The sequence below is a fragment of the Trypanosoma brucei genome, chromosome 8 (assembly GCF_000002445.2).
Source record: "Trypanosoma brucei brucei TREU927 chromosome 8, complete sequence".
NCBI classification, from domain to species: Eukaryota; Euglenozoa; class Kinetoplastea; order Trypanosomatida; family Trypanosomatidae; genus Trypanosoma; species Trypanosoma brucei.
The window spans coordinates 2146706-2174201 of record NC_007281.1 but is presented as its reverse complement, the minus strand read 5'-3'; the positions used below and the strand labels follow the sequence as shown (position 1 = coordinate 2174201).

General features: G+C 50.2%; 9 protein-coding genes across 9 annotated transcripts, besides 8 other annotated features; all 9 read right to left on the bottom strand.

The window, feature by feature from the left end:
• Positions 1 to 17017: part of a sequence feature (sequence corresponds to BAC RPCI93-30P3) that runs on past the window's edge.
• On the bottom strand, positions 948 to 4415 carry Tb927.8.7540 (hypothetical protein; the record flags this gene model as incomplete). The annotated part of the gene is made up of 1 exon (XM_842490.1): positions 948 to 4415. One exon carries the CDS (start codon positions 4413 to 4415, stop codon positions 948 to 950), a length of 3468 nt encoding a protein of 1155 aa, XP_847583.1.
• On the bottom strand, positions 4789 to 5865 carry Tb927.8.7530 (3,2-trans-enoyl-CoA isomerase, mitochondrial precursor, putative; the record flags this gene model as incomplete). The annotated part of the gene is made up of 1 exon (XM_842489.1): positions 4789 to 5865. One exon carries the CDS (start codon positions 5863 to 5865, stop codon positions 4789 to 4791), a length of 1077 nt encoding a protein of 358 aa, XP_847582.1.
• Tb927.8.7520 (aminopeptidase, putative) lies at positions 6400 to 8355 on the bottom strand (the record flags this gene model as incomplete). Its single annotated transcript, XM_842488.1, has 1 exon — positions 6400 to 8355. The coding sequence occupies one exon, from the start codon at positions 8353 to 8355 to the stop codon at positions 6400 to 6402; it is 1956 nt and encodes a 651-aa protein (XP_847581.1).
• Positions 8924 to 10093, bottom strand: Tb927.8.7510 (p-nitrophenylphosphatase, putative; the record flags this gene model as incomplete). Its single annotated transcript, XM_842487.1, has 1 exon — positions 8924 to 10093. One exon carries the CDS (start codon positions 10091 to 10093, stop codon positions 8924 to 8926), a length of 1170 nt encoding a protein of 389 aa, XP_847580.1.
• Tb927.8.7500 (hypothetical protein, conserved) lies at positions 11024 to 11644 on the bottom strand (the record flags this gene model as incomplete). The annotated part of the gene is made up of 1 exon (XM_842486.1): positions 11024 to 11644. One exon carries the CDS (start codon positions 11642 to 11644, stop codon positions 11024 to 11026), a length of 621 nt encoding a protein of 206 aa, XP_847579.1.
• Positions 11380 to 11633: a mobile genetic element.
• Positions 11380 to 12783: a mobile genetic element.
• Positions 12195 to 16532, bottom strand: Tb927.8.7490 (hypothetical protein, conserved; the record flags this gene model as incomplete). The annotated part of the gene is made up of 1 exon (XM_842485.1): positions 12195 to 16532. The coding sequence occupies one exon, from the start codon at positions 16530 to 16532 to the stop codon at positions 12195 to 12197; it is 4338 nt and encodes a 1445-aa protein (XP_847578.1).
• Positions 13308 to 13501: a mobile genetic element.
• Positions 16853 to 16873: a microsatellite.
• Positions 17018 to 27496: part of a sequence feature (sequence corresponds to BAC RPCI93-10K10) that runs on past the window's edge.
• Positions 17553 to 17581: a sequence feature (AT_rich).
• Positions 18914 to 18934: a sequence feature (AT_rich).
• On the bottom strand, positions 19683 to 21590 carry Tb927.8.7480 (hypothetical protein, conserved; the record flags this gene model as incomplete). The annotated part of the gene is made up of 1 exon (XM_842484.1): positions 19683 to 21590. The coding sequence occupies one exon, from the start codon at positions 21588 to 21590 to the stop codon at positions 19683 to 19685; it is 1908 nt and encodes a 635-aa protein (XP_847577.1).
• On the bottom strand, positions 22009 to 23721 carry Tb927.8.7470 (hypothetical protein, conserved; the record flags this gene model as incomplete). The annotated part of the gene is made up of 1 exon (XM_842483.1): positions 22009 to 23721. The coding sequence occupies one exon, from the start codon at positions 23719 to 23721 to the stop codon at positions 22009 to 22011; it is 1713 nt and encodes a 570-aa protein (XP_847576.1).
• Positions 24793 to 26208, bottom strand: Tb927.8.7460 (metal-ion transporter, putative; the record flags this gene model as incomplete). Its single annotated transcript, XM_842482.1, has 1 exon — positions 24793 to 26208. One exon carries the CDS (start codon positions 26206 to 26208, stop codon positions 24793 to 24795), a length of 1416 nt encoding a protein of 471 aa, XP_847575.1.

Genomic DNA, 27496 nt, shown 5'->3' with positions numbered 1-27496 from the left:
AACCGCGGTGGTGACGCCAAGAAACGAAGGAGGTGAGAAGCGTGGATGAAAAAGAAAAAATAAAGCCGGCAATCACACGGTCAGACACTAGAAAAGGATGCGGATGCACGCGCAATTATTGGAATATTCCCCATCGGGGATGGCAGCGCGAGCGCCACTGTCCCTCCTTTACTTTTGTTGCAGCAGCTTCCAAAGCACCTCTTTCCCCTGGGAAAATAATTCGTCAAGTAAACGTGACAAATTAGTCCGTCAATAAATAAGTGCAGGACCCCTCCTCCACACTTTTAGTTTTGCTTTGCTTTACCCTCCCTACCTTTCCCGTAAGAAAATGCAACTGCCAACCAGCGTGTGTCCCCACAAGAATGATGGCCGTGACTTAAAGTTCAATTTCGAGTATATCCAAGTAACAATCATCAACCTCAAATAGCGTGAAAAGATCCCCACGACACCCGAGCGCACATTCTAAAATGTTTGAAAAAAAAAAAATAAGTTGACTACGTTTCAATTTATCTTGGTTTGGACACCATGTTAATGCCAGATATGTACACAACTCTATTTAACACTCACCTTAGCAGTGAAATGGACAAGTAGGAATAATATTAATAATGACGACGGAAATTCATCTGAGTAAAAAATTTAAGTGCGTACAGTAGCAACGACTGTAACAAATATATCAACAAGAGGAAAATATGGTTAGAAAACAGAAACATAGCAGCTTTCTTCATGTAAAGTATGTAGAGAGAAAGGAAAAAGAACAATCACTCTCAACAGAAGCTAGTAACAACTGGAGGCCCCGCAGCCATCCTCGAACGTTAAAATCTCCAATAAAAGACAACGCCACAAAAGGCCACACTAGGAAACGAAAGAGCGTAACCACTGAAAAATTTAAGGGCATCCCACTTAAATAAAAATGTAACTTGAGAAAATGAGGCAAAACTAGCCCCTTTTCAAATATTTTTCGCACTCCGTCCATGATTATTTGGGATGCCCATGGTACTGTTAACCAACAGGCTGCTGGCACTCAGACCTCGTATACGGGATTCATTGGCATCGTTTCCCTGATTATTTGGGATGCCCATGGTACTGTTAACCAACAGGCTGCTGGCACTCAGACCTCGTATACGGGATTCATTGGCATCGTTTCCCTGATTATTTGGGATGTCTATGGTACTGTTAACCAACAGGCTGCTGGTACTCAGACCTCGTATACGGGATTCATTGGCATCGTTTCCCTGATTATTTGGGATGTCCATGGTACTGTTAACCAACAGGCTGCTGGCACTCATACCTCGTATACGGGATTCATTGGCATCGTTTCCCTGATTATTTGGGATGCCCATGGTACTGTTAACCAACAGGCTGCTGGCACTCAGACCTCGTATACGGGATTCATTGGCATCGTTTCCCTGATTATTTGGGATGCCCATGGTACTGTTAACCAACAGGCTGCTGGTACTCAGACCTCGTATACGGGATTCATTGGCATCGTTTCCCTGATTATTTGGGATGTCCATGGTACTGTTAACCAACAGGCTGCTGGCACTCAGACCTCGTATACGGGATTCATTGGCATCGTTTCCCTGATTATTTGGGATGTCTATGGTACTGTTAACCAGCAGGCTGCTGGCACTCAGACCTCGTATACGGGATTCATTGGCATCGTTTCCCTGATTATTTGGGATGTCTATGGTACTGTTAACCAACAGGCTGCTGGCACTCATACCTCGTATACGGGATTCATTGGCATCGTTTCCCTGATTATTTGGGATGCCCATGGTACTGTTAACCAACAGGCTGCTGGCACTCAGACCTCGTATACGGGATTCATTGGCATCGTTTCCCTGATTATTTGGGATGTCTATGGTACTGTTAACCAGCAGGCTGCTGGCACTCAGACCTCGTATACGGGATTCATTGGCATCGTTTCCCTGATTATTTGGGATGCCCATGGTACTGTTAACCAGCAGGCTGCTGGCACTCATACCTCGTATACGGGATTCATTGGCATCGTTTCCCTGATTATTTGGGATGCCCATGGTACTGTTAACCAACAGGCTGCTGGCACTCATACCTCGTATACGGGATTCATTGGCATCGTTTCCCTGATTATTTGGGATGCCCATGGTACTGTTAACCAACAGGCTGCTGGCACTCATACCTCGTATACGGGATTCATTGGCATCGTTTCCCTGATTATTTGGGATGTCTATGGTACTGTTAACCAACAGGCTGCTGGTACTCAGACCTCGTATACGGGATTCATTGGCATCGTTTCCCTGATTATTTGGGATGTCCATGGTACTGTTAACCAACAGGCTGCTGGTACTCAGACCTCGTATACGGGATTCATTGGCATCGTTTCCCTGATTATTTGGGATGCCCATGGTACTGTTAACCAGCAGGCTGCTGGCACTCATACCTCGTATACGGGATTCATTGGCATCGTTTCCCTGATTATTTGGGATGTCTATGGTACTGTTAACCAGCAGGCTGCTGGCACTCATACCTCGTATACGGGATTCATTGGCATCGTTTCCCTGATTATTTGGGATGCCCATGGTACTGTTAACCAACAGGCTGCTGGCACTCATACCTCGTATACGGGATTCATTGGCATCGTTTCCCTGATTATTTGGGATGTCCATGGTACTGTTAACCAACAGGCTGCTGGCACTCAGACCTCGTATACGGGATTCATTGGCATCGTTTCCCTGATTATTTGGGATGCCCATGGTACTGTTAACCAACAGGCTGCTGGCACTCATACCTCGTATACGGGATTCATTGGCATCGTTTCTCTGATTATTTGGGATGCCCATGGTACTGTTAACCAACAGGCTGCTGGCACTCATACCTCGTATACGGGATTCATTGGCATCGTTTCCCTGATTATTTGGGATGTCTATGGTACTGTTAACCAGCAGGCTGCTGGCACTCATACCTCGTATACGGGATTCATTGGCATCGTTTCCCTGATTATTTGGGATGTCTATGGTACTGTTAACCAGCAGGCTGCTGGCACTCATACCTCGTATACGGGATTCATTGGCATCGTTTCCCTGATTATTTGGGATGCCCATGGTACTGTTAACCAGCAGGCTGCTGGCACTCATACCTCGTATACGGGATTCATTGGCATCGTTTCCCTGATTATTTGGGATGTCTATGGTACTGTTAACCAGCAGGCTGCTGGCACTCATACCTCGTATACGGGATTCATTGGCATCGTTTCCCTGATTATTTGGGATGTCTATGGTACTGTTAACCAGCAGGCTGCTGGCACTCATACCTCGTATACGGGATTCATTGGCATCGTTTCCCTGATTATTTGGGATGTCTATGGTACTGTTAACCAGCATAGTCTTGGTGCGACTGGACTGCATTGCCGTGTGTATCTGGGTGGGAGTTTGCAACCGCTGCGGAGCCGTGTGATCTTTTTCCGTTGTCGGCGTCTGTGGTGTCTGCGGACTGGAAAACACATCAGGGATTCTTTTCCCCCTTGGCGTTTGTTGTCCCTCGTTGTTGAAAGTGTGTTTGTAATCATTGGTATCAGGCGTTGCTTTGTGAGAAGGCCCCAGCCAAGAACGTGTAAACTGTTTGGCCGCGACTAACTCCTCCTCCAGTAGTGGTCGCGTGGTGGATGTTTCTCCTTGGGGTCGGAGCGGTGGTGGTGGTATTTTGTAGCAGTGGAAGGAGCGGCACTTCTGCACCTTATCCAGCTGCTGCCGTCTTTCACGAATACGATGCAATTCTGGGAGGAATGAAGGAACCACTGAACCATCATCTGTGACGAGACGCTCGGCGTACGGCTCCGCTGCTGGCCCCCACTTCTCTCTTAGCTGATACCGTGCAAGTATGGGTAATAATCGACGGTTGAAAGGTGCTGACGTTAGCTGTGAGCGTGTGCGCAGTTTTTCCAATTCTTCAAGTATCTCTTCCTCTGTAAATGGCGGTTCACCAACTATTTCCGACAATTTCGATACGTAGGCCGAGAGCCCGTTGCCACTGAATGTTCCGTTTGCAATGGAAACCGCCTCCCCGGCAGCGGTGTCAGCCCCGACAGCAGTCAATGCAAGCGCAAAGTGCGGTCCCCCGATGCCAACCTCTGCGGTGTTCTGCTGGCATTGAGAGAGTGGACTGTTGGCGCTTGCCGAGTGGATGGTGCTGGCGATCGGTGTTATGGGGCTTAACTGCTTCGAGTTACGACTGTTACTTGAGGGCTGTAGCGGACTCGCACAGTGCACGGTGAGTTCTGCAGTCCCATTGGTGTCCAGCATTCCTATCAATTTCGTTGTCCTACGATCACTAATGGTATACGAGAGAGCGTAGATGCCAGAGAAAATGAAAGGTGAGTAACCATGCGCGTGAGGTAAACGTAACGCAAGGGAGAGTGTGGGCACTGTACCCACACACATGTTTATTACAACGTCTGTAACATGTGCAACTAGTCTTCGACACCTTTGACCCTCTTTACCCTTTTGCCAACAATTTTTACGCAAGAAAGGGCGGTAAAAGGTTTGCAGGCGCACCACACACGCGACTTTGCGCCCCCTTTTCTGATGTAGCTTTCTTTATGAACTTCTCCACACACCTGTGAGTGTTTTTGCATACGATACGTTTGTGATTAAATGCGTTAAATACCCGTTCGCCATCCTCATTTTTACCACTGAGGGGAAGGGCTGCGTTTCCCCGGTTTCACAAGGCGCACTTCGTTCACGGGTTGCCACCGAAAATAAAATAAAAAAATAGTAATCAAACTTCGTTCTCTTGCTGGACAGTTTATTTAAGTTACTTTTTCGCTGCCACTCCCTTCAGACGCGCTGTGAAGGCTTCGAGACTCTTCTGCACGTCCGGGTTCATCATGAGCTCCACGAAGAACTGCGTGTCATATTCTCTGTCTTCCTCGGAGCCAATGACCTGCAAATACTCGCGGCGGAGCATGTCACGTAGCATCCAGCGGGATTGTTGTGGAACTGACAGGAAGCGCTCAGCCTCCTTCAAGACTGCTTCACGGAGCTGCTGTTCCCCATCCACAACCAAATCAACCAAGCCCACTCGCAGTGCTTCGTCAGCGGTGGGCGTATCACCAAGTTGAAGCATCCTCTCAGCACGTCGCGAACCGAGAACGTACGCATAGGCGGGCACAACCCAGGGTGGTGTGGTTATACCAAGTTTCGTCTCGTTGAGCCCAATACGGAATGGCCGATCGGGTTTATCGGTCGGGTGCCGGAGCATCACACGAAAATCACAACCAAGAGCGAGAACGCATCCACCAGCTGGAGAATTGCCGCTAACCGCTCCGATGATTGGTTTCGGGAAGCTGTTGAGAATGAGCCACGCCTCCTGAAAGCTCTTCCAAAAGCGCCGGAGGCGCTCGGGCTCTGGATTGTGTAACTCGTTTATGTCCAGACCCGCTGAGAAGACTGTGGGTATGGAGGATGTTAGGATGACCGCCCTGCAACTTTCGTCGCTGCCAAGCCACAACATCCAACTGTTGAGTTCTTCAAAGAGCTCTAGACTGAGTGAGTTCACGGGTGCGCGATTAAGTGCTACTGTCGTGATGCCCCGGTCACTTGTGTCTACCTTCAGCATTTTTGGAGGCTCCGACGGCTTGCATGGAGGCTCAAAGTCATCTTCTGCCTCCGCACCCACTGCCGATGGATGCATCTGCTGGTGATGTTGCATTGGAACTGTTCCTTGCTGTACCGGAGGTCGGGGCCCTGGGGAAGTATTACCCGGTGCCCCGTGCATTGTTGTTTGTGAACGGATCGCTAAATGCGCAACAGCAGCGACATTGAAAACTCCAACTCTGGTGAGTGAAGCAAACGAAGCTGTGTGAAGAGATGTCACAACACTGCGTCGCATGGCCGTCTGCTGTTTTCCTCCTCTCCCAGTTTCGTCTCGCAGTTGGTGCAGTTGGATTCCGTTCTTCTGGTGTTGTCCTTAGAGGGTAGAAGGAAGCAAGTGCACAAAACTACAAATGAAGAAGAGTGCGCCAAAAGGGGGGAGAAAAATGCAGACGATCATGAACGAAGAACAGGAACAAGCGGTGGTGATGTGTTTACCGAACCCTTCATTTTCGTTTCGTCTTGCCTGGTGGCGGGGGTTGAGGTGAGGCAACGTGGCGGAGATGAGGGGTGAAGGAGCGCCAACGCCCAAGGGGACAAGAACATTGGCGGCTCCAGTCCCTCAACGATGATATGGCTGCCGAAGCAAAGAAGCATAGTAGCAGTTCATGTGCTCCGGCGGTCGTGTTGGCGGTCATTTGTCCATTGCGGGACGTACCAGCACCGCCGACCGCGCTTCCTCGTCAGTTGCACAACAAATTTACTCCTCATTCCTTAGTAACGTTTAATCACGAAAGGTACAGATCCACTCCCCGTCTTTTCGCATATATCTTCACGTACAGTACAGCGCAGCATCTTGCGGATTCATGTAGGCCATGAATTTTGTTGCTGATACATACGGTGGAAGCGACGAGGTTTTACTTCTTGCGTCCTCGAGCACTTCCGACGCGTACATCCGTTGCATCCGCTCCTTGAATACGTTAAACCCCATAACGCTCACCACATTCCTCAGTGTGTTTAGCGCCTTTTGATAGGAGTGGAATGTGAACTCCTTTCCCTTTTCCGCATCCACAATTACCAAATTCGCGTCATCCGCCCGCGTTTTTGCCGAGTCCGTGTTGATGTTAGACGCTGTCGTGTTGGCACCCGTCGCAGCAGGCCTCACTTTTCTCATGGGCCTTCCCATAATCACATCGCCAAGACACTGCTCCATTAACTGACAGACGCCCTCTTTGAGTACAAAGGGCATTCCGAGGGCATTCCCCACCCAATGATGCACAAGCTCGTGCACGATAAGCTCCACACGTTCCACCTCGACGACGGTCTCGGAACCCGGTGCGTTAGACCTTGATGCTCCTCTGGCACCTGTGCCTCCGACGGACTGCGTAAGACTGTAGATGGATTCATTAAGAAAGATACAACCATGATGCTCCATGCCCGAGATGTACGGCATTGTTGGTGCGACGACAATAGTTAGTGTTTCACCCCCTCCATACTGCTGCCACTCACAACAGTAATAATCGCTACCCCAGTGGTCGTTTGAAGAATGTGAGGAACAGAACGGCAGCTGTTGGAGAGGTATCGGTGAGTCGAAAAAGTCTTCCAGTAGCCGGATGGCATCACGTGCCGTGTGGGCCACTTGCGCGAGTACAGGTGGAGCCACCCCGCTCGTCGCATGAGTGACAACCCGCATCGTTACTGTCCTCATCGCGTGGTTGCCCTTACCATCGTGGCCAGAAAGACTCTTACCATTAGTAGTTTGCTCGATGTACTCGACGGCCGGGAGTCCGCGCAGCTGCAAGTCTTCTTCTAGCACCTCAACTGCTCCTGCGAAGGCAGCGAAGGCAATCACATAGGCGGGCAGTGGTCCAATGGGAGCGAACGAGTACTGCATGCCTCTGCTTCCCACAGCCTTCTTTGTAATCTCAGTTGTGTTGCTCACCACCATGTTGTACTCCGCCGGTAATTGCAGTAATTGCAATTGCCATACGATACGGTACTCTTGTGGATCATCAGGACATGGAAAAGCCAAGCGAGCCAAGGCAACCTCAAAATGTGTGAGTAGAACTCGTGAACCTGCCCCTCCCTCCCTCTGCTCCCCGGCGTAAATGCCACCTTGGTCCCATGCCTGCACCCTTCCGGTGAATGCTATGGACAAGAGGACTGTCGAACCTGCCGGCATGTCCGCTCCTCCTTCGAAATAGACATATTTCGATCCTGGGTCGTCGGCCTGCTGTTCACAACTTCCATCTCCTCCCATGCTGTTGTGCTCATCACTGTTTTTGCAACGCTGCTTTTTCTTCAGGAACTGCTTTTCACGCTTCCGTGCCTCGCAGTTCTTTACGTGCTTATCGCTCCTACTCGCCCCAGTTGGGCCGGTTCCACTATTATTTTTATTACCATCACTGATGCTGTTGCTTTCGTCCACAACCTTCAACACTTTTAGAGACGCGGCTCCGCTGCGTTGCGATGCCATCTGCACCTTCATGGATTGCAGCGTGAGGGGCAAGGCCTTCGGGAGGCTATGCGGGATGTTTGTTATGGCGTGGAAGTGCAGCCCGTCCTCTTTGCGTGGGATTGCAACGTTCGGCTCGTTACGGGTGGGCGAACCCACCGCTGGTGAGGTGCTGCCTTCGTCTTTCTTAGAGTCGCAGCGCAAATAACGGATGGTGGACGTCCCACTGTAGGCATCTCCCGCTCGCAGAACCTGAGGTTGGCCCTCGCCACATTCACTAGGGCGCAGGAAGTTGAGCTGAAGCGTGCAATGCGTTGGACGCCAACGGTGCATTCCCCCACCGCGGCAGGAACACAGACTGGTTGAGCGGTACTTGCGCTACATTCCCGCCGGTCAACGAAATTAGCGATGTACGGAAGGGGAAAAAATAACAGACGTGTTTAATAACAAACTTTTGGGAAACACGTATATTTCGGCAGTACGACATGTGCGCACGCGTCACCGTAGTGGCGTGGTTTGAGTTAAGAAAAGGTTGCAACCGTTAACAGTAGATCAATCGCTTTGTATCAAGGGGTAGGTAGGGCCATTTCCCTTTGTATCTTTTCCACCCCGTTGCCTTTACGCATCAGTTCTGGGCTTTTGAGTTAAACACTGGCTTGGGGTTCACCATTTTCTGTGGAGCGTTGAGCTCGGTGACGCCGATTTCTGTTCCGTTGCTCACAGTTATTTGTGCAGCACATATATTGTTGACCCCTAGCAGATAATTGCAGGACTGATCACCGTTTCCATGCAATGATCACACACGAAAGACAAGGCTCCAAGGGACACACCGTTCTCCCCAACACGGTTTGCACAGCGGCGTAATCCGGCTCATAGCCGCTCCATGCACACATGGCCTGTGTTAGTCGTCACGTGCATCAGGCATCAAGGAGGCTAACGAAGGCGCAACGAACTCAGGAAGGAGCTGCGAATCCCCGGTGCTCTTTGCCCTCGCAATGTCCGCCATGGACTCTGCGCCACTGAGGACAAATAGCGTGCGGCAACCAGCGGCGTTACCAAAGGCAATGTCAGTTGTCAGGCGGTCACCCACCATCAGGCACTGACGCGCATCGGTGATGCCCTCTGCCTCAAACATTATCCGCGCCATGTCAACGTGCGGTTTTCCGCACACGGCGTCAGGGTTCCGACCTGATACGGTGCGCAGTGCGGAAACCATTCCACCTGCCCCAGGAAGGAGGAGTCCCTCTTCGCCAATGGGTATTTGGGGGTCTTCATTTGTTGCGATGAAGCAAACAGGTTTCTGAAGTCCTTTATCCGGCGTGCGGTCACGGTCTCCTCCAATACGATCTCCCTCACTGTCAGTGTTACTGCCAGCCCCTCGATGGAGGCAGAGTGAAGCATAGGCCAATTTAAGCATGTTAAAATGCAGGTCAAGTCCTACCACTACAGCCACCGGTGAGAGGTCTGTCAGTGAAATGCCCCTTCCGTAGTCGGTGATACCATCAGGGGGTTTCAGTTGACGTAGCGGAGCCGGAAGAATGCGCTCCTTCCACGCGGTGGCTGCATTTGCGCTGTTGTAACCACCTACCTTCTCTGCATCGTGTAACTCCATCCCATACGTAATGTACCCTGGCGCAAGAACACGCTGCAGCTCCTCATGAAGACCCTCCTCGCCGATAACAAATACATTTCCCCTCACCAGCCTCTTATCGCTAGTTGGTTCGTTCCCCTCTTGCCGCTCCTGATTACCCTCTGCAGCGCCACAAATGCGGCGCAGCCTCAGGGCGGCAGCATAGCCACTGTTGTACACTTCACTCTCTTTAACGCCCTCAATGCCGCGCTGCCTAAACAACTGCGCGAGACTGCTGCGCGACACGGAGGCGTTGTTCGTGAGGAAGCGGATCTCCTTCCCAAGTGAGCGCAAATACTGCAATGTCTGCGGAATGTTGGGAAGCACACGCGGCCCCGACCACACTACGCCATCCACGTCGAGAAGGATGTACTTCACAGACTGCAATAGTTTTTGCGCTGACGGGGCGGTGAGGGGAACTCCTGATGACACGCTAGCCATCCTTCAAATATCCGGTTCTAGCTACTAGATGTTGGTGATTTAAACAGAGATGGCGGGATGCAGACGGAGGAAAACGGGAATGCCTACAGAAGCGTGCGCTGCACAACAATACAACCCCAAGGGCGACTGGCCGACATGTCGACACTGGTAGCAGAAGGAAAGTTAAGACAAAAGAACGCGCACCGTTAATAACGGCGAAGGAAATGTTAACAAAACGAGCGTTAACGAACAAGTAAAAAAAATTATAATATGGAGAGCGGCTTTGCGTCGACAGGCGTAGCGTCTTCTGCGGACAGAAACCACCTTCTCCATCAAGCGATGAAAACAACAAAGGAAGTAGGGTTAGTAAAGGTGTTTGGGCCATCTATTGGATGAAGGGGTTAGAGTTAGGGTGTTGTTATTCACGAAGCAAAGAGCATAAACGTTAGCGGCGATAAATAGCAAAGAATGCCAAATATGAATAATCATAGCGATAAAAATAGCGGAAAATCAAGGTAAACTGACCAATACCTTGAGCAAATCAAGATAGTGAAAACGACAGAAACGTATGCTCTTTCCCTTCGTAGGAACGAGCCAAACGCGTGATTGACCTTGCTGGGGGTGTTGATGGTCCCGAGTTGGAAACCTGCCACTGAGGGGGCAGACAAACCCCCTTTCTTTCCTCTCCTTTAACTCCCTACTCGGACGGAATGACTTGCGTAAATTGAGCAATACCACGCTATGTCTTTGCCTTATCCAACCTCGATGACGTGCATATTCACCCTCTTATTCAGAGAACAATGCCACCTTCGGGTAGTTGGTAAAGGACCCTTTGCGCTCTGTGTTTCTCTTTCGTCTCCCGTTTATTCAAACTAATGGAAGAGGGGAACATCAAGTGAAAATACAGCATACTCGACGTTTCTATCGCCCGTTGGTTCCGATCTGTAACCGTCAATCGATAGACATCCACGCAGAAGCGTTCGTGGGCAGTTCCCCTCCCACCGCACTGTAATGTACTCTGCTTGTCTCCTCACCCGAACCCATATGCACGACGGTGCTGCAAGCAATCAAAAGCTGCCGGCTAACGTACAGCTCAAACACACGATCAGTTGACAGGTCGCGAACCCTTTTGGAGTAACCCAGTTGGCATTTGCCGTAGTCATGGGCACCCAACACGGCACTCTCCTTCGCGCACTCGCGAGTTGCGAGGCATCCGTCGTTGTTGGCAATATCTAACGTAGAACAGTTAGAGCTACTACGGCACAGTTCCTTACAGTCTTCGCATAGGGAAGGCACCGGGGTGAGTGGAATGTCCAGGGTGCTAAGCAACTGCCTGTTTTCATCCCCTATCAAAACCGCTCCGTTCACTCCTCCCCCAAGCGCCCGAAGTCGCCTGGTCTCACACAACACAGCAGGTGGCGGCAGCGCGTCAGGGGGCCTATGCCCGTTTGTAAAAAGCCTTAATACAATGTGGTTGTTACGAATAAGGCATACGAAGATGATAAAAACGATGCAAGTTAGGATAACTACAAAAAGAATGAACAACAACATGGCCACACCCACTCTCTCCATCGACACGTACTTCGGGGCGTTGGGATTGTGCGACGCAACGTGGTTCAAACTCCTTGACGGTGAAGAATCGATGGGTGAAGCTCCTTTGTGCCTATGTTCGTGTAAATGGACAAGGGGGGGGGGGGAAATATCATGTTCAAAGAAGATAGAAACAGAGGTTCAAAAACTCTTTGCCCCGTTGAGCAAGTTGGGAACCATCGAAGATATTGCATCACCGACGCGCCACCAGCACACAAAAGTTTAGACGTGGCCAAAGGACTGCCAACTCAGTGGTAGTGATGTCCATTAAAGGTGGAGGCAAGACGCGTCATTATTCTTCAACCTCATGAGGCAATCTGTGGGTAGACCACATGAGCAGACTCATGCAAAAAGTCACAAATCAGTAACGGAGAATGACGAAAACTTTAGCAAACAAGTTGGTGGCTCTGCCGTGCAGGTGCATGAGGCTCTCCGCCGCCCTACTTTCTCATCGGCTTCCACCACGTCAGTTACCTCCTACACGCACGTGAGCAGATACGTTCGCCCATCCGCTTACCACATTGTGCTACAATTATAGACTACCGAGAATATGACCAAAGTATGCGTTGTTTCCATGTTCCTCTCTAAAGTATTCACACAGTTGTGGGCGGACGCGGAGTGCTTCGATGAGGACCTGATCTGGCAGGTTTACGAGGAAGCTGCTGCACTCACGGTAGTGCATCTCTGCGAAGAGGAGGACACCGCGCCACAGCTGAACATCCTTTTCCCATGTTCCGTCCTTCGCTAGTGGAAGTAAGACCTCCTGATGGACAAATCGAACGAGGTCCACGGCCGCGCGTGGTGGGTGGAGACCGCAGGCGAAAATCAGTGTTGCCATCAACTGTGAGGGAACTTTTGTAGCTCCAGTGTTCTTCATTAACTGTCGCACTGCCCCTTTGATTTCTGCTGGTCCGTAGAGGTATTCGGTCGTGCTCTCGTCGAAGGTCCGCCGCAGTTTTAGCAGCACACAAATCACCTCTTTCGTTGTGAGGGCACTGAGGGGAAGATTCTCAGCGATGAGCGAGGTTTCGCCTTCCGCTGTCCTTGCTTTTGCGTTGTTACCAACCACACTGCCATCAGGAGACTGGGGGCCGGAGGAACTGAGAATGCCACGTGTTTCTGCATGAGTCCTCATTGGTGTCTCCACAACAGTTGAGTGGGGAGAGGATTGATGAGCTTTGCTTTGATATGCATCCCCATCGCGTACTCCACGTGTAGCGTGATGCAAATAAACAAGAAGATCCACACGCGAAACCCCGCGTGGGGAGCCGTCACTAAACTGCACTGGTGAGCGGACAAGGACTTCTTGTGCAACATCGCGAATGAGCTGAGACATTTCCTCCTCGCTCATGCGCATCGACTCTGGTGCTGTGTCATTGTCCATTGTTTCCTCGGCCCGTTGCTGGAGCTGTTGTTCCACAAAGTGCAGAAACGAACGGAGGTAAGTCCTCTTAAGCTCCTCCATCGGAATGAGACTCATAAAAGGGGCAATAAACCGCACGTCGTGAAGGGACGCAGGCGATTCCTGCACGCTTACCACGTCAGCGGGCTCACCGTTGCTCGCGAGAGCACTGTGATATACGAAAGGTATTTCGCTATTTTCATACATCACACGTGCGTGGCCGAGCAGAGCTGCGGCTATTCCCTCCAGATCCGCTGCTGATACCTCACCACCTTTCCCCATCGACCGTAGCTCAGCACTAACCGCCCACAATATCCTCTGAACAAGCATCGTGGCACTGTTGCTGTACCGACGGAGATACGGCATCACATTCGACATGAAGGAGAGGGCGTCCGTTTGAAAGAGCCGCTGACACATGCGGCGCACGTCTACATGATCAGCAAGCAATTGGACCATGGCGGTGTTTTGCCGTTCGACGCACTCTTTAAACACGTCAAGAAGTGCTGGAATGAGCTCACGCGGTTGCCGGGCACACAACATAAGGAATGGCCCAAGATGGCGGTCCAGTGCTTCGGTCAGCTTCTGTAACTCCTTCGCTCGAGTTTCCGCCGCATCACCTCCCGTCATGGTCGTTTCTCCTTCTTCCTGTTTCGCCACAGCACTCCCTGAAGACGTAACTGCTGTTGGGAGCCTAGTGACTGGTATGGCGGCTATTTGCCGCTTGGCGTGCCGCACAAGAAGGGTCTCCACATTATCGTCAATCACGCGCCGGCCGTCCAGCCCGACGGATGAGGCCAGTAAAGCACCTAATTGTTTCACTGCGAGGCGACGTGGATACTCACTCCTCGATGTAGTCATGTAGAGAAGGCTGTTTAGGGCGTAGCGTCGACAAACTGCGCGGCGCGCGGCGACACTTTTTAGGAGCCACATTCCCAGCAGGCAACGTGCCTTTTCCGGCGAAAGACAATAGTGTTTGTGCAGACAGTGCCAAACATAGCGAGTAATGCGAGGGCACTGCAACAGCAAGTCGAGAAGCAACACTGGCATCTCGCCTTCCGTCAGCACCTCCATCATGCGGCAGAGAAAGTGGCTATACACACAAGGGTTTTGTATAGAGTCCTCACGGAAGAAGCGCGAAGGACCATCCGTTGCCGACTGTGCCTCTTCACTACCACTTACGCGTTCACGGTGGAAAGAGTCGAGATCGTTTCCGCCAAACGAGCTACCATCGTCACGTGGCCGCTTGCGGTCAGTTAGCGAACTCTGCATATCCGGTGCCTGCAGCCAGTCAACTGGGTTTTCCGTATCAATAGTGAGAACTGCACGTGACTGTAGCTGCATCTCACCCCCCATGTTAGCAAAGGCAGAAGAGGGGGAAACCGCAAACATCAGCGCCTTGCCGTCATGTTCATGCACCGGTGCCTGTGCTGAGTATAGCATGAAGAGTACCTGAAGGGCCAGCTGGTACGCCGATGTAAGTGGTGGAACCTTCGCTACTGGGCTCCCTCCTCTCGTCTTCTGAAAACTACTCGCCGCAGCCAGTTCTTTTTTCAAGCGGGCGCAGACGGCATCTAACGCAGAATCCATCATCGACGAGGGCATCTGAGCGATTGTACGGGCAATGAGTGCTTGGGCCTCTCGCACACGACCCTCTTGCGCATCCACCAACAGATCGTATGCGTCAAGTAACGAGAAAAGAGCGGCGCGCTGCATTGTGGCAAGACCGGACTCATTGCTGAGCAGTTGTGCACCAGCTGCGTACATTGCCGTGCTTTCCTTCAAGTGCTCCAACAACCTGCCGACGGGAATATTTTCCACACCCTGCTGTTCAATACGACGAAGTCGCTGTAGTTCTGCCCTTTGTGCTCGTCGTACTGCTTCATACTGTTGCTGTTGAAGTCCCTGCATGTGCAGCAACTGAATTCCCTGCTCATTCATAATGTCGAGGCGTGAGATACTCAAGAACACCATCTCTACGAGAGCGTTCGCCGGGAGGGGCCCGACAGTACTCTTAAGGAGCGTCTCCCGTGGCCCTCCATCGGCACCATCTTCCATAAGCGTTGGGTCATCAAAGTCAGCCGCTGCGCCTTCATTAACTACTGCATCACTGCTGGGCGCAGGTAATATCTGCTCACACTCACGCAGCCGCGAGGTTGCTGACGAGGACGGTGCCTCTTCCCATTTAGCAGCACAAATGCGGTTATCGCCGCTAACGTCGGTTGCATTATTACAACGATTCTCAGCACCGACTCCGTCTTGTTGCAAATTCGTAAGTTTGAGTGGGTCGTCAACATCCAATTGCCCACCAAAGACACCAATGGCCGCTGTCACCGCACTTTCAATCGAGGGGAACACAGGCAGTTGCCGGTGGACCACTGAAAGCAGCCGGCGAATAGCGCGCTGAGGTCCAGCGGCGCGAAGCACATCAAACGCTGCCGCCGGTTTTTCCTGTGATTCGGTTCCTGTGGACTCTACAGATTTTTGTTGTTGGAGCACTAAATATTGCTGTACGGCCGTCAGCAAGCGGTTCGCTGCGAAACGCCCAACGACAGCAATCGAGTCATCGGTTCCGCGTCCAGCACAATGCCACAGTAGCTCCTCTACTACACGAAAAGTGCTTACCAGCACTAGTGGCGAAACGGCCGTGCCATGTGCACCATTTGGTTGCGGTGTAACCAACAACCTTCCCTTGCCACTGCTGTTATTGGTCACATGAGGACGGAGGGCGTCCACTGCAGTGGAAAGGGGCAAAAGCAACCCTTCAACGACCTGGCGCGCCGCCTGCAGGGCAGCTTCATTGCCTGTTCCGTCTTTCTGCATTTCCTTAACCGCTGCTAATGTCGCGTCCTCACTATTGGATACTTCCAGAAGCGAGAGAAGCAAGACACGCAGACAATCTATCACCTTCAGCTGCATGGCGGTGTCGTGGCGTTGATGTTGTTTACTTACGAATTCGGAAGCGTTAGAAGGACCAACGAGCCGCTTCGCCATAACGAGCCGGAGGGACTGCAGTTCCCCACGCAGCGATGTGATGGATGAGCAATCTTCGGTCTCATTACTGCTTGGCGGCAGAACTGATTTAAAAGCCACTGCAGCCGTCTGCCGGAAGAGAGCTGTCACGGCTTCTGTCAGAAGCGAAAACAACTGAACGTCACCTACCGTTGATATCTCGTTAAAAAAGAGCGCAAGAAGAATATAATCATCCACCACAAGTTGGCAATTACCGCCCCCAACGTTTGATGCTGTGGCACATAGAATACTCCCGATAGCTTTCATCAGAGAGCACTGCAGCACCACCTGTGAGCTATCGGCTGCGCTGTACGTGTCGACTAATGTTGTGATGGTTTCTCTTAGTGCTTCACCATCAGCAACGCCCTTGGCTGCGTCTTCAGCGAGCTGTTGGACGGGACTGAAGTCTACTGCGGCTACCGTTACGGCCTGCCTTGCCGCTTCGATGAAGGCTTCCATGAAGTAAATCCCAACCCCAAACTTCCGTTTACTTCCCGAGAATATCTTTTCAATCGGTTGTAACAGTCCACCAAACTAGCCGGAATTTTGTACGTCTGCTACGTGAGACTGCGGGTTCGAGTGTCCACCCGCGCTTGTATGTGTGCGCGTCGGGTTTATTCCCCTCCTTAACTTTTTTTGGGCGCACTTGTCTAGTTACGTGCACCTAGACCTGGAAACCAATGTGTTATGTCCGCGTTCCAGGGGAGGCCACAGCCAATAAAGACAGAGAGAGAGAGCGAGACAAAATAGCGAGGAATCACCTCAAGTACAACATTCAAGTGTGTGTGTGTGTGTGTGTGGGGAAGAAAAGATGGACAAAAAGTTGTTAATACGCCGTTACAGTTACCACTGATATGTGACGCACTTCTACCTTTTCAGCTCCCCCCTTTTCTCAGTGTTAATTTTGCTGTAGGATAACGGCTTACAGCTATTCACTCCTCATGGTTCTGTCTCATTTAGCCTAACCTTAAGGTGGGACCGTGGCTGTGAGCGAGTTGGTATTACAGCAGCAACTCAAGCGAAACAGAGAGAAGACGAGTGGGTGCTAGTGGAGACCAAAGCCACCGAAAAAAAAAAACAAGTAATAGTGATAATAACAATAAAGATAATAATGAGACAAACAGGGGAAAAAATAAATAACAAGAGGGAAAGACAAATCACTGATCATCTGGTACGGTGGGGAAGAGAAATGCCACCTCTCTCTTTTATTTTTTTGATGCTTTATTCTCTCTCCGCTTACTACACAATGGCTAATGACGACTGGGCTGAGGGAGTGCAAACCTATTTGCTTTGTTTGCCTTCTTCACTTATTTCCGCCTCTATCTAAATGTGCCGACTTTCCCATCATTTATTCATTTATTCGTTACCCTCAGTTCACAACGGTGATTAACAAAAGATCTTCGCCTTTCTTTTTTAGCATAATTTTTCTTTGCCTCACGGCTAATGCTTATTTCCCTTCTAATAAAACAGAACAAATACATATAAATAAATAAACATTTATTTATTAAGAGGTCTCTGCCTCTGCCTCTACCTTTCCCTTTCATTCATACAGCCATTTCATTATCATTATCATTGTTATCTTTTCTTTTTTGTTTATTGTTACTGGTTAAAGTAGAAAAGGTGATGCATTTGTGGAAAAGGAGGGCGACAATTCACGGGTTCCACTAACACCTGTCGTGCGTAACTTGAACCGGAGGAGTCCATTGGAATCCAAATAATAATTTAATCAACCGAACAACAAAAAGTAGTAAAAACAACAACAACAGATGAGGGGGAGCGGGAGGTATGCTGAAAAAAAAAAAGAAGAAAGCACAAAAGAATCTGTAAACCAAATCACACAAAACGAGACGTCGAAGAAACAAACAAACAAACAAAAACAACAACAACACCGAGCCAAATAAATATTTGCGTTTGTTAAGGAGGCGGTAATAGAAAAAAAAGGAGGGGGAAGAGTTAACAGACAAAAAAGAAAAAGGAGGTGTGAGGTACGCATAAGTAAAAAAAAGGTCAATAGAACAGGGGGCGTTGAACCAACGCTAGATCTGAAGCCGAGCAGATAACAAGAGGAATTGCGTGCAGTGCATGCATTTGAATGATTAAACACGACTTTTCCGACGACGGAGAAGAGCAAAAGTAGACCCCGCCAATATCGAAATTAAAATTGAGAAAAGGTGGAAAAAGAACAGGAACAACAACAACAAAAAAGCTGAACCAAAACGATCAGGTTGAAAAGTAAAAATGTCCACATACACATATAAACGGAAGAAGGTAATGAATGAAGGAGCGAAGAGAAGGAGGGGTTAATTAACGTGTCAAAGCATTGCAGCTGAATTAAGGAAGAAGTAAAAAGGGGAAACGACAGCAATGACGACGATATTGCCGCAACTTACAGTACACACTGCCCTTTTTCTGATTTCCCGCCCAGACAAACAAAATATTAGAAACAAACAGACGCACCAGAAGGAAGTTAAATGTTGTGTTGAACCAGTGGTTTGTGTGCATTTGGATCCCAATGACCACCATTGCGACGCCGTTAGTGCCGAAAAGGAAAATGAAAGCGAGAAAATGAGTGAAAAAAAAATAAACAATAAAGTATTTGACTAGATGCCGGTGGTGGTGTCAAAACGAGTGGTAGAAGTTGTGCGGGAATTGAAAAGTGGGATGGAGAAATGTACCCGCCGATCCATGTGATTACTTTAACAGATAAGACCAAAACCAAAATGTCACAGCTCTCTTCTGCTTCTCGTCTACTATACCATTTACAATTGCTTGTTCATTATTTTTTGCCTTCTTAAATTTCTCCCTTTCCCCCTTCCCTCATCTCCTCTCTTCTCATCTGCTTTATTTATATATTTTTAAATCTGTTAAACCTTCTCTTGGTTGTTTATAGCCCAATGTTGCAGCTTTAGACACCCTTGCAACGCTGTAGCATGTCAACAAAGAACGTCTGGCATATGCGCATGTACATATGCGTATATGTGTAGATATATTAATGTATGTTTATGCTTGCCATTAGGAATTGTAATGCGCATTGAATATCAAACAATTTACTGTGCCTCTCTCCCCACTGCTTTACCACACTCCCACATAATCGCACGCCCGGATGAAAACGAAATCAGCAGCAACAGAGTAAAAAGTACGGTGGCTGTAACAACAGCAGAAAAGGAGGGATTCCCCCACCAAAAATGTAGGACGATGCATGTAAAATAAATACATGGGTGATACGCTAAGATTAACATAGTCAGGGAAAGATGCACCTGCATGCGGACACTTCCCTTATTTCCGTCATTCATCTTCTTACCCGCTTGTCCGCCTGCTTTCTTCACTTGGGGTGTCTGTTCTTCCTTCTATTTCGCGTTACTGCGGTTGTAATCATCCAATGAAGCAACGAAAACCGGGAGCGGTTCACAGGTCATGACATGATTTCAACCCAGGGAAAGAGCCGCAGAGAGAAACAAACAGATCGATCAAACATGAGGTTTTCCATCGGCTGTGAACTTGGAAGCGTTTTAGTGCACCGACGCCTGCAAGTGCTTCCCTCCCCCCCTCCCCGTTGGAAACGAGATTTCAGCCAACAATTCGATACCCGCTAGGTCACGCATTGGCCCCCTAATATTGCACCACATGGCGCAATATAAAGCTCGGTGGGACCCTCGTGGGGACATTTTCCGGTGGGTATTCGAACTGTCGCTGCGCCACATCGAACCAGCGCTCACACATTTTCATCCACTCACTGATGTCGTACGGAGTGCGCGGGGGGCTCTGCTGGTTGTGGTGTCCGAGTGTTCCATTTCCTTTGTGCGACCACTGAGGATGCTGCAGCTGCCTGAGCCTTCTCGATTCCTCCTCCTCCTCCATCATCTCGGGCAACGGTGTGCGGGGAGGAGGAGGGAGGCGACGGGTGATGTTCCACTTGTTCGCGTAATGATACCACAATGCTGCGCGCCGCCGACAGTTCGACGCAACAAGTGACAATGTTCGCGGCAAGGAGTACGCCGGTGGCAGTGACAGCTTTGTAAAGAAATGCGAGTAAGAGGGAAACGAAAGACCTCGTGGCGGGGGCGGAGGTGGGAAGAAGTCAGCGTGGAAATAAAGTAAATCACTGAGGTATTCACTGTACGCCTTAGCCTGTTGCTGCTGCGCGTGTTGGTTGTAAGTGGTCAGTAAGTTCCGTTGGTTGTCCCTTGTGTGCCCAGACCAAGCTGAGGTGTGCACGTCAGTGGTTGCGGTGTTCAAGAGATGAGCCGTATTAAGACTGGAGCCGTTGCTCCTGGGGCTTCCACAGTATGAAGGTGGTGATGCTACTGAGACGGGGTACTCCCCTAAGATGGTCTCATGCTGGTTTTGATCAAAGACGGTTTGCTGCTGCTGCCGCCTTAGCTCCATTGAAGGAAACCGTGGTTGGCCCTCTACGATGTAATTCGCTAAGGAAAAAGTGCCGAGAGGCAAACCGGCCGCCGCGATGATACTCGCTGCTGCCGCTTCAAAGCCAGCCGTTGATGCTGGCGTCGAGGAAGTGCCTGCGGATGCAGTGGGCGCTTGCCCGGCAAAAACTGTGTTCTTGTTAGTGGCGTTGATGCTGCCGTCTCCGACTGTAATGCTGTAAGTATTGCTCGTGTATACACTGTCAGTACCTCTGCCGTTGCTGTACCTCACGCGATTTGCTGTATAAACTGCCGTGCCAGACGACACCAGTGGCGCCCCACCGCTGCTCGCAACTCTGCACGGCTGCGTCAGTTCCCCGCCCGTCCCTGCCATAATTGGTGTTGTTGCTGGGGATCTCTTTCTGCCGTCTCTTCTTTCTTCGGCTTCCCCGTTGCCGGTCACCATTAACCTGCTGAGCGCACTGTACACGCCGTAGCTCTGGCCATTGTGCCTATCGTTCCTGTTATAGTTGTTACCGTTGCTGCTATTATCACCGTTGTACGTGTAACTATTGTTGTTTTGACAATTATAATGATAACAGTAATCTAGCCAGTTTTGCCTGCTTTCACCATCACCTTCTTTACTGTTGTTGGCTCCATTAATATCTCCAATATTGGACCCGTAAATGACGTCATCGTCAACGACAACAGTGTCGCCGTCAATGCGGTCGCCGACATCACCGTCTTCATCCCCACCGTCTCCCATGAAAAGTGTGTTCACCATCTGATGGGTTTGCTTGGCGACACCAACACCCGGCACTAGTCGTTGCATAGGAGCCCAGTGGTTTGTGCTGGACCTCCATTGCTTTTCCCGTACGTGAATGTTTAACGCGCTGCTGCGGGAAGTCATGTCATCTTCGCTGCTCTGCCACCATCTGTTAGGTTCCTCGTCGTTACTGTTATTATTTCGGACGTAACGGCTACCGTAGCTGTCGTTAATGTTACCGCTGCTGCTTCGCCTGTCGTCGTGGCTGCTAAAGTGACTTTTATCCTCATGGGCGTCATATACGCCCCAACGAGCGAAATATGGCGAACTTCCGGAGACTCCATCGTGGCTGTCTGAGGGTTGTCGAGTAAAACCACGAGACTTCATTTGTCTTTCTTGTTATTTATATATATGTATATATCTCTCTCTTTGATTATCGGTTACTCCTCGTCACTCAGTATTTTGGGTGTTGACTCTATAGGTAATGTAAGGAAGAAGAAACAGCAGTCGGTCGTAAAGTAGAGGTCGTGTACTTGTCATAGTGGATGCCCACTTCTTTCTTGTAGACACCACTTTCTTTTTCCACCCTTTAGAAACCGTGCTTTTGATTAACAACTTAAATCATACCGCTATTATAATTACTCGCTTCAGGTGCTTTTATTCCTCCCTCCCCCCACCAGTATCCCTCTTACGTTTGCTCGGGGGAGAATCTCTGCATGTTTCCCCAACGAGAGGTACGAACCTCGGTGCCCACTTACAGAAGGAAACTCTCAGCTTCGCCCATCATCGACCCGTCACCAAAAAGCTACAGCCGCAACACATCCATCGTCGTCACACGACCCCTGCAGTTTGCACTACAGATGTAGTGGAGCATCAAATCTGAGCTTTTGCCACTCGCACTGATACTGTTATTACTGCTGATGCCTCCTTTATCCACATTCCAAGCGATAGCGACACCCGCCGCATCCAATGAAAAGAGGGTTCGGCCAGCACAATGCAGTGCTTTCACACGCGTTGAATGCTTTGTGGGGTGACGTCCCGAATGCTGTGACGCATCAGAACCAGCGGCAAAGCTGCCAGTCGTATCCCCGCTGCTGTTGTTAGTACCGCAAACTCCAACGTTACCGCCCTCACTACCATGGGGAATACGCCGTTCCACGATCCCCGGAACGCAAGCCCCCTGCCATGGCCCACAGCAGCATCGTATGTTTCCCGACTCATCACCAATCATTATGGTTTGTTCGTCCATGAAACAGAAGGTGTGCATTTCATTGTGCGGCTGCAGCGGAGAAGGAGCCCGGTAGTGCGCCACAGCCCGCATCGTGGCCGTCTCATAAACAAGTAGAGCGTGACTGGACAGAACGGCGAAGTAAGAACCTACTGGGGAGAAGTGGACCTCACGTGGCTCGTCGTGCCGCTCCCACTTCGCCAGCTTCACCGGCCTCCCGGGCTCATCGCTGTTGCTTGTTGTTTGTACAGCAGCCGGAGACGCGACATTATCCCTTCCACCGTTGTCTTTGTTGGCACTGTATCGACTTATTGCTGTTGCTAGTGATGTACTGTAGCGCCATTTGCTTAGTAACCGACCCCTCAACAAGTCTACAACTACAATATGGTGGTCTTCTGCCGAGCAAGTAATGGCAAGCGCCGCACCGGAACCGCCGTCATTATTGCTTCCCGGATGTAGGGCAATGCTAGAGATGCATTTCTCATGTAATGGAATAGCCGAGTTGATGGACCAATCACGTGTGCGGTATGTTATAAGCTGCCCGTCAGTACAACCACACAACATCAGCTGTGAGTTACTCGTTATCTTCATACAACGTACTTCACTGGGTGGTGAGACGTGACCCAAATCGGTAAGTCTGAGAGCAAGAGGCTCAGCGCTGCTGCCGCTATTTGTTTCTGCGGAAGGACCAGCAAAAGCCAGGGTTTCTTCCATTTCCCCACCGTTCTCACATGGTTCACCACCTTTCTTCAGCCTTTTCGCTTGCCGTTTTTGCTTCTTTTTCAAGAGCTTCAGTTGCTTTTGAACGCTGTGACTTTTATTGGTGAATAGAAATACCCGCTCATCCGTGCCCGCCGAAGCCATATACTTCGCCCCGCCCCCAGCTGTGACAGCGTTGATGCATCCGACATGGTGCTTGATGGAAAAAAGCAGGCCGAAGCGGCGACGCCGGTAGAGCAACCCCGCCATGACGGAGTGATATGTTCCAATGACCAGCAGGGCGCTGCGACACTCTTCAGTAGGGACTTTCGCCTGCACTTGATCCAACACCGGACTCTTCACTTGCTGCGCTGCCGCTGGTGATGATGATGCAATCGGTAAATTTCGCTTTTCCTCTTGTTGCCGCCGCCGTTGCTGAAGTTGGTCCTCATTCCCTTCACCTGCATTATCCGTCTTTTTCTTCGGTTTCAGTTTCTTTTGTTTGAGTGATACCGCTGGTGAAGAGGCCGCTGCTTCACCTGCATGTCGGGGGCGCTTTTGACCGTTCCGCTTCTCACTGCCGCTTTGCATGATTCAAACGAGGTCCACCCTTCCTTGCTCGCTATAGATGCCTATATGACCATTTAAACAGAGGTCAGTTATTGCACAGAAAGTTGAGGAGCGTAGATATGCGTGGTTGAGGATGTGCTCAATACCGGGTTGTGAAACAATCGGTAAAATACGGGCTCCGAGTGCAAAAGAAAGACAAGTGAATATTGTTTACTCATAGAAAGCACGTGTGCGCTCAGCTACAACCTTCTTTCACAACCGTTTCCTCTTTCCTCCTTCCTCTTTCGTCGCACAAGCACAAGGTTTAGACATTCCGCCCACCCTTTTCGGCTGTGCACTAGTTGTACTCTATTCTTCCTGTCAATCGAGGAGCAAAAACACACAATAAACCTCGAAAAAAAACGAGGAAGGGAAAGCAAAATTGAGGCAGTTTTAGATGGGACAAAAGAGAATACATATATATATGTAGCATCAATAATTGTAATCATCTCAACCTCAACCGTCCTTCTCTTTTTTGCCGTCAATTTCCCCTCTGTTCCATTCACTTCTCTGTAAATGGCATGCGCAAAAGATCCAACACCATCTGTCGTAGGGCACCAGCGCGACCTCTCCATTCTGGGGGCGTGAAGGGTGATACATAGAGCATCTCTATCTGTATATCACATCCAGGATGTGCACCTAGGCGCACACGCTGTGGAATATGAGAGAAGTTGGTATCCTGAGAGTTAGGATAAACAGCCAAATGGGGAGACATCAGTCAAGCACCCGAATGAGTAGGGGGGGGGAGCACACCACCGTTATTGTGATGAAGCTTGCGAAGCGAAAAGAGGGAAAGAAGGTTACGGAAGAAGGGTATGGGAGCCTGATCATCTCGACATAATGCACTTTCCACTCTATTCCATCTCCTTACTCTTCCCCGCGTTGTTTTTATAGGTAAAGTTAATGTTAGACGATACTACCACACGGAGGCATAGAAGCATCTGCTCACTTACTGTGGAAGGATAGAAAGAAAAATCAGTGGGCCGAATGTGTGTGTGTGTGCCCTTGTACACATCATACACTTCACCCATCTGGTGTTCCACCATTGCGCAGTTAGGCGATAGTTTGTGCCGAGGCGCACAGGGAGTGACATAGACCTGCCCCATTTTCCACCGTGTCCACCTGAATGGTCGTATGGGTGATGCCAAATCTCTTGCAAACCTCCTGTGCCTCCTGAAGGGCTGCATCCTTATCGTCTGCCTCAAGATGAACCGAAAGCGCTGCGTAGTCGGAGGCAATCGACCACACGTGAAGGTCGTGTACGCCTTCAACACCTTTAATACTGCGCAGGGCACTCAACAACTCGGAGTAGTTAATACCCGGAGGGGTACTCTCCATGAGAATTCCCAGAAGGTCCCGCAGCAACGGTCGCGTCATGTTGAGCGTAATGACGGCAAACAGTAGCGAGCACAGCGGGTCTGCAAGGTTGTAAATGGAGTAGCGATATGATGGAACACCGTACGAATAACGGTTTGCGACATAAATGAAGATTCCAGCGAGGATGACGCCGAGAGACTGGACACAATCACCCAACGCATGAAGCAGAGCAGCGTGAACGGCGAACCCTCTGCCACTGTGACTGTGACTGTGATCATGACCTTCACCTTCACTTCCGCTGTGCCCGTGTCCATGTCCATGGTCGTGACTGTGATTGTGCCCAGTATTCTCCTCGCATAGTGAATCCTCTTCTTCCCCGTTACCGCTATGGCTATGATGGTGTGATCCACCAAAATGACTGTGGCCGTGCGAACCACCGAAGTACAAAATAGCGGCGCATACAACGTTTACCACCATCCCTAGTACACCCACCACAACCATGATGGGTGAGTCGATACTTGTACACATTTCCATATGCGTCGCCTCTGTCAGCGCTCCATCCTTGTCGACCGTAGGGCGCTGTGAAATATTACCGAAGCCGTAATAGCTGGTGCTATTATTCCGCTTGTACTGTTGAGCAGTGGTAGCAAGCATAGCATGGATACGGCTACACTTCACTACATTCCATGACCTATCCAACCCCTCCATGACAATCCAGACGACAAGGGCCCAAATGGAGAAGACCGAAACAAGCGTTCCGATGACTTCCGCGCGGTGCCAGCCGTAGCTGTACTTCCCGCAGGAGGTCCTCGAGGCGGCACGTAGGCTCATGATACTCAGCGCATAGGCGCCCACGTCGATGAGGAGATGCGAGGCGTCAGTCAGAAGTGCCAGGGAGTGTGCCACCACGCCGAACATGAGCTCTACCAGCATGAACACGAAACAGAACATGAGGGCAGCTAACAATACCTTCGACTCATGGCGCCGCCGCACTTCCGTCGAGTTCAAGGATTGTTGATCTGCGTCCTCCAACCCACCCCATGGGGAAGGTGCCGCTGGAGTGCCCACTTCCACGGCTGCTGCGTTGTAGTTCGAGTGTGGGCCGGAGCTGCAGGGAAGGAGCCGCTGGTGCTCGCTACTTGCCTCTTCCATGCTCGTAGCCGTCCTCCAATCAACTACACGCCTACCAAAAATAACGTGCCCCGACACACCTCGCGATGCGAATGCGATCCTTCCTCACCGAATCCTACGATTTGAAGCAATGTTGTTCTTTCCCGCTTCTCAGTTCTCCACTTTGCCGGTTGCCGCTTCCACAAAGCCTAGCCGCTGGTACACTGCCTTGATGAAACACACTTGTTTGCGCAGTGCCGTTGGATTCGTTACTCACTCCGTCTATATTTATATAAACACCCGCGTAGTTCTTACAAAACGGTAGACGCTCCCCTATAGCCGACGACAGCAACGAAGAGCCACAACCGTTTTGCAACTCGAATTTCTCCCTGTTTGACACGATTTCAACACCCTCTGCTTTACACTCCTCCTGCTCTTTCTGAACTTTGAGTCACTTGCGTTCCTGAACTTATATTCAGTTTAGTGTGGCGTTATGTGCTGACCCCGATTTTCGAAATCCGAACACTCCTTCTTTTCTTGCTTATATCTTCCCTTGCGATTGCCGTGCGGCCGCACTTCAATGTCGTTTAGCCTCTTTCCAACTTTTTCCTTCTTAACTTTTGTTTGCAAAAGTCTATAGCAACCCGTGCCGCGCCGCCGCCGCCGCACTCGTACCTCCTTCACCATTTGGCGTGTCGCAAGGTGGTGTTGGTGAATCCAAGCCATGGAGGAAAGGGGGGTGGGGAAGGGAGGAAAAAGCAAAGATGGGCAGAGGAGTAGCCACGTTGAAGGAGAGGGGGAAAAATCATGTCTGCACTGAAACATTCACAAAATATATGCAGCAATTTAGGGATCATAATACACTCGGGGCTATAGTTTGGCGACCGCCGCACTGAAGTTAAACCGCAGACTTGGCGTGGCAAACTTTTCCCCTAGTGATAAAAAGTGCGCCTCAGCATAACATCCCCCGTTTTCCGTTAAGTGAGTAAGCGAGGAAAAAGAAGTCGATGTGTGTATTTGTGTGCGTAAGTGCACTTTTTGTATTTGGGGAAGAAGCAACGAGGGGTAAAACGACATTTGAAGAAGGACGGACACACTGCTGAGTGCTTCACGCACCCGCGACGCCGGTTTCTCGCCTTCATACCACAAGCGCGGGCACCACAGAATGTACAGCGATGCCTAAAGAATGAAGGAGAGGAAATGTTTGTGTGTAACTTCCAACGGTTCCCCGCAGGTACAAATCAAATGCAGCGCCAAAAGCAAAGTAATATTGTGAAAGGGGCAAGTGAGGTGTCTTGCAGCAGAAGGGTGCGCGCTGGGGAACACCAAC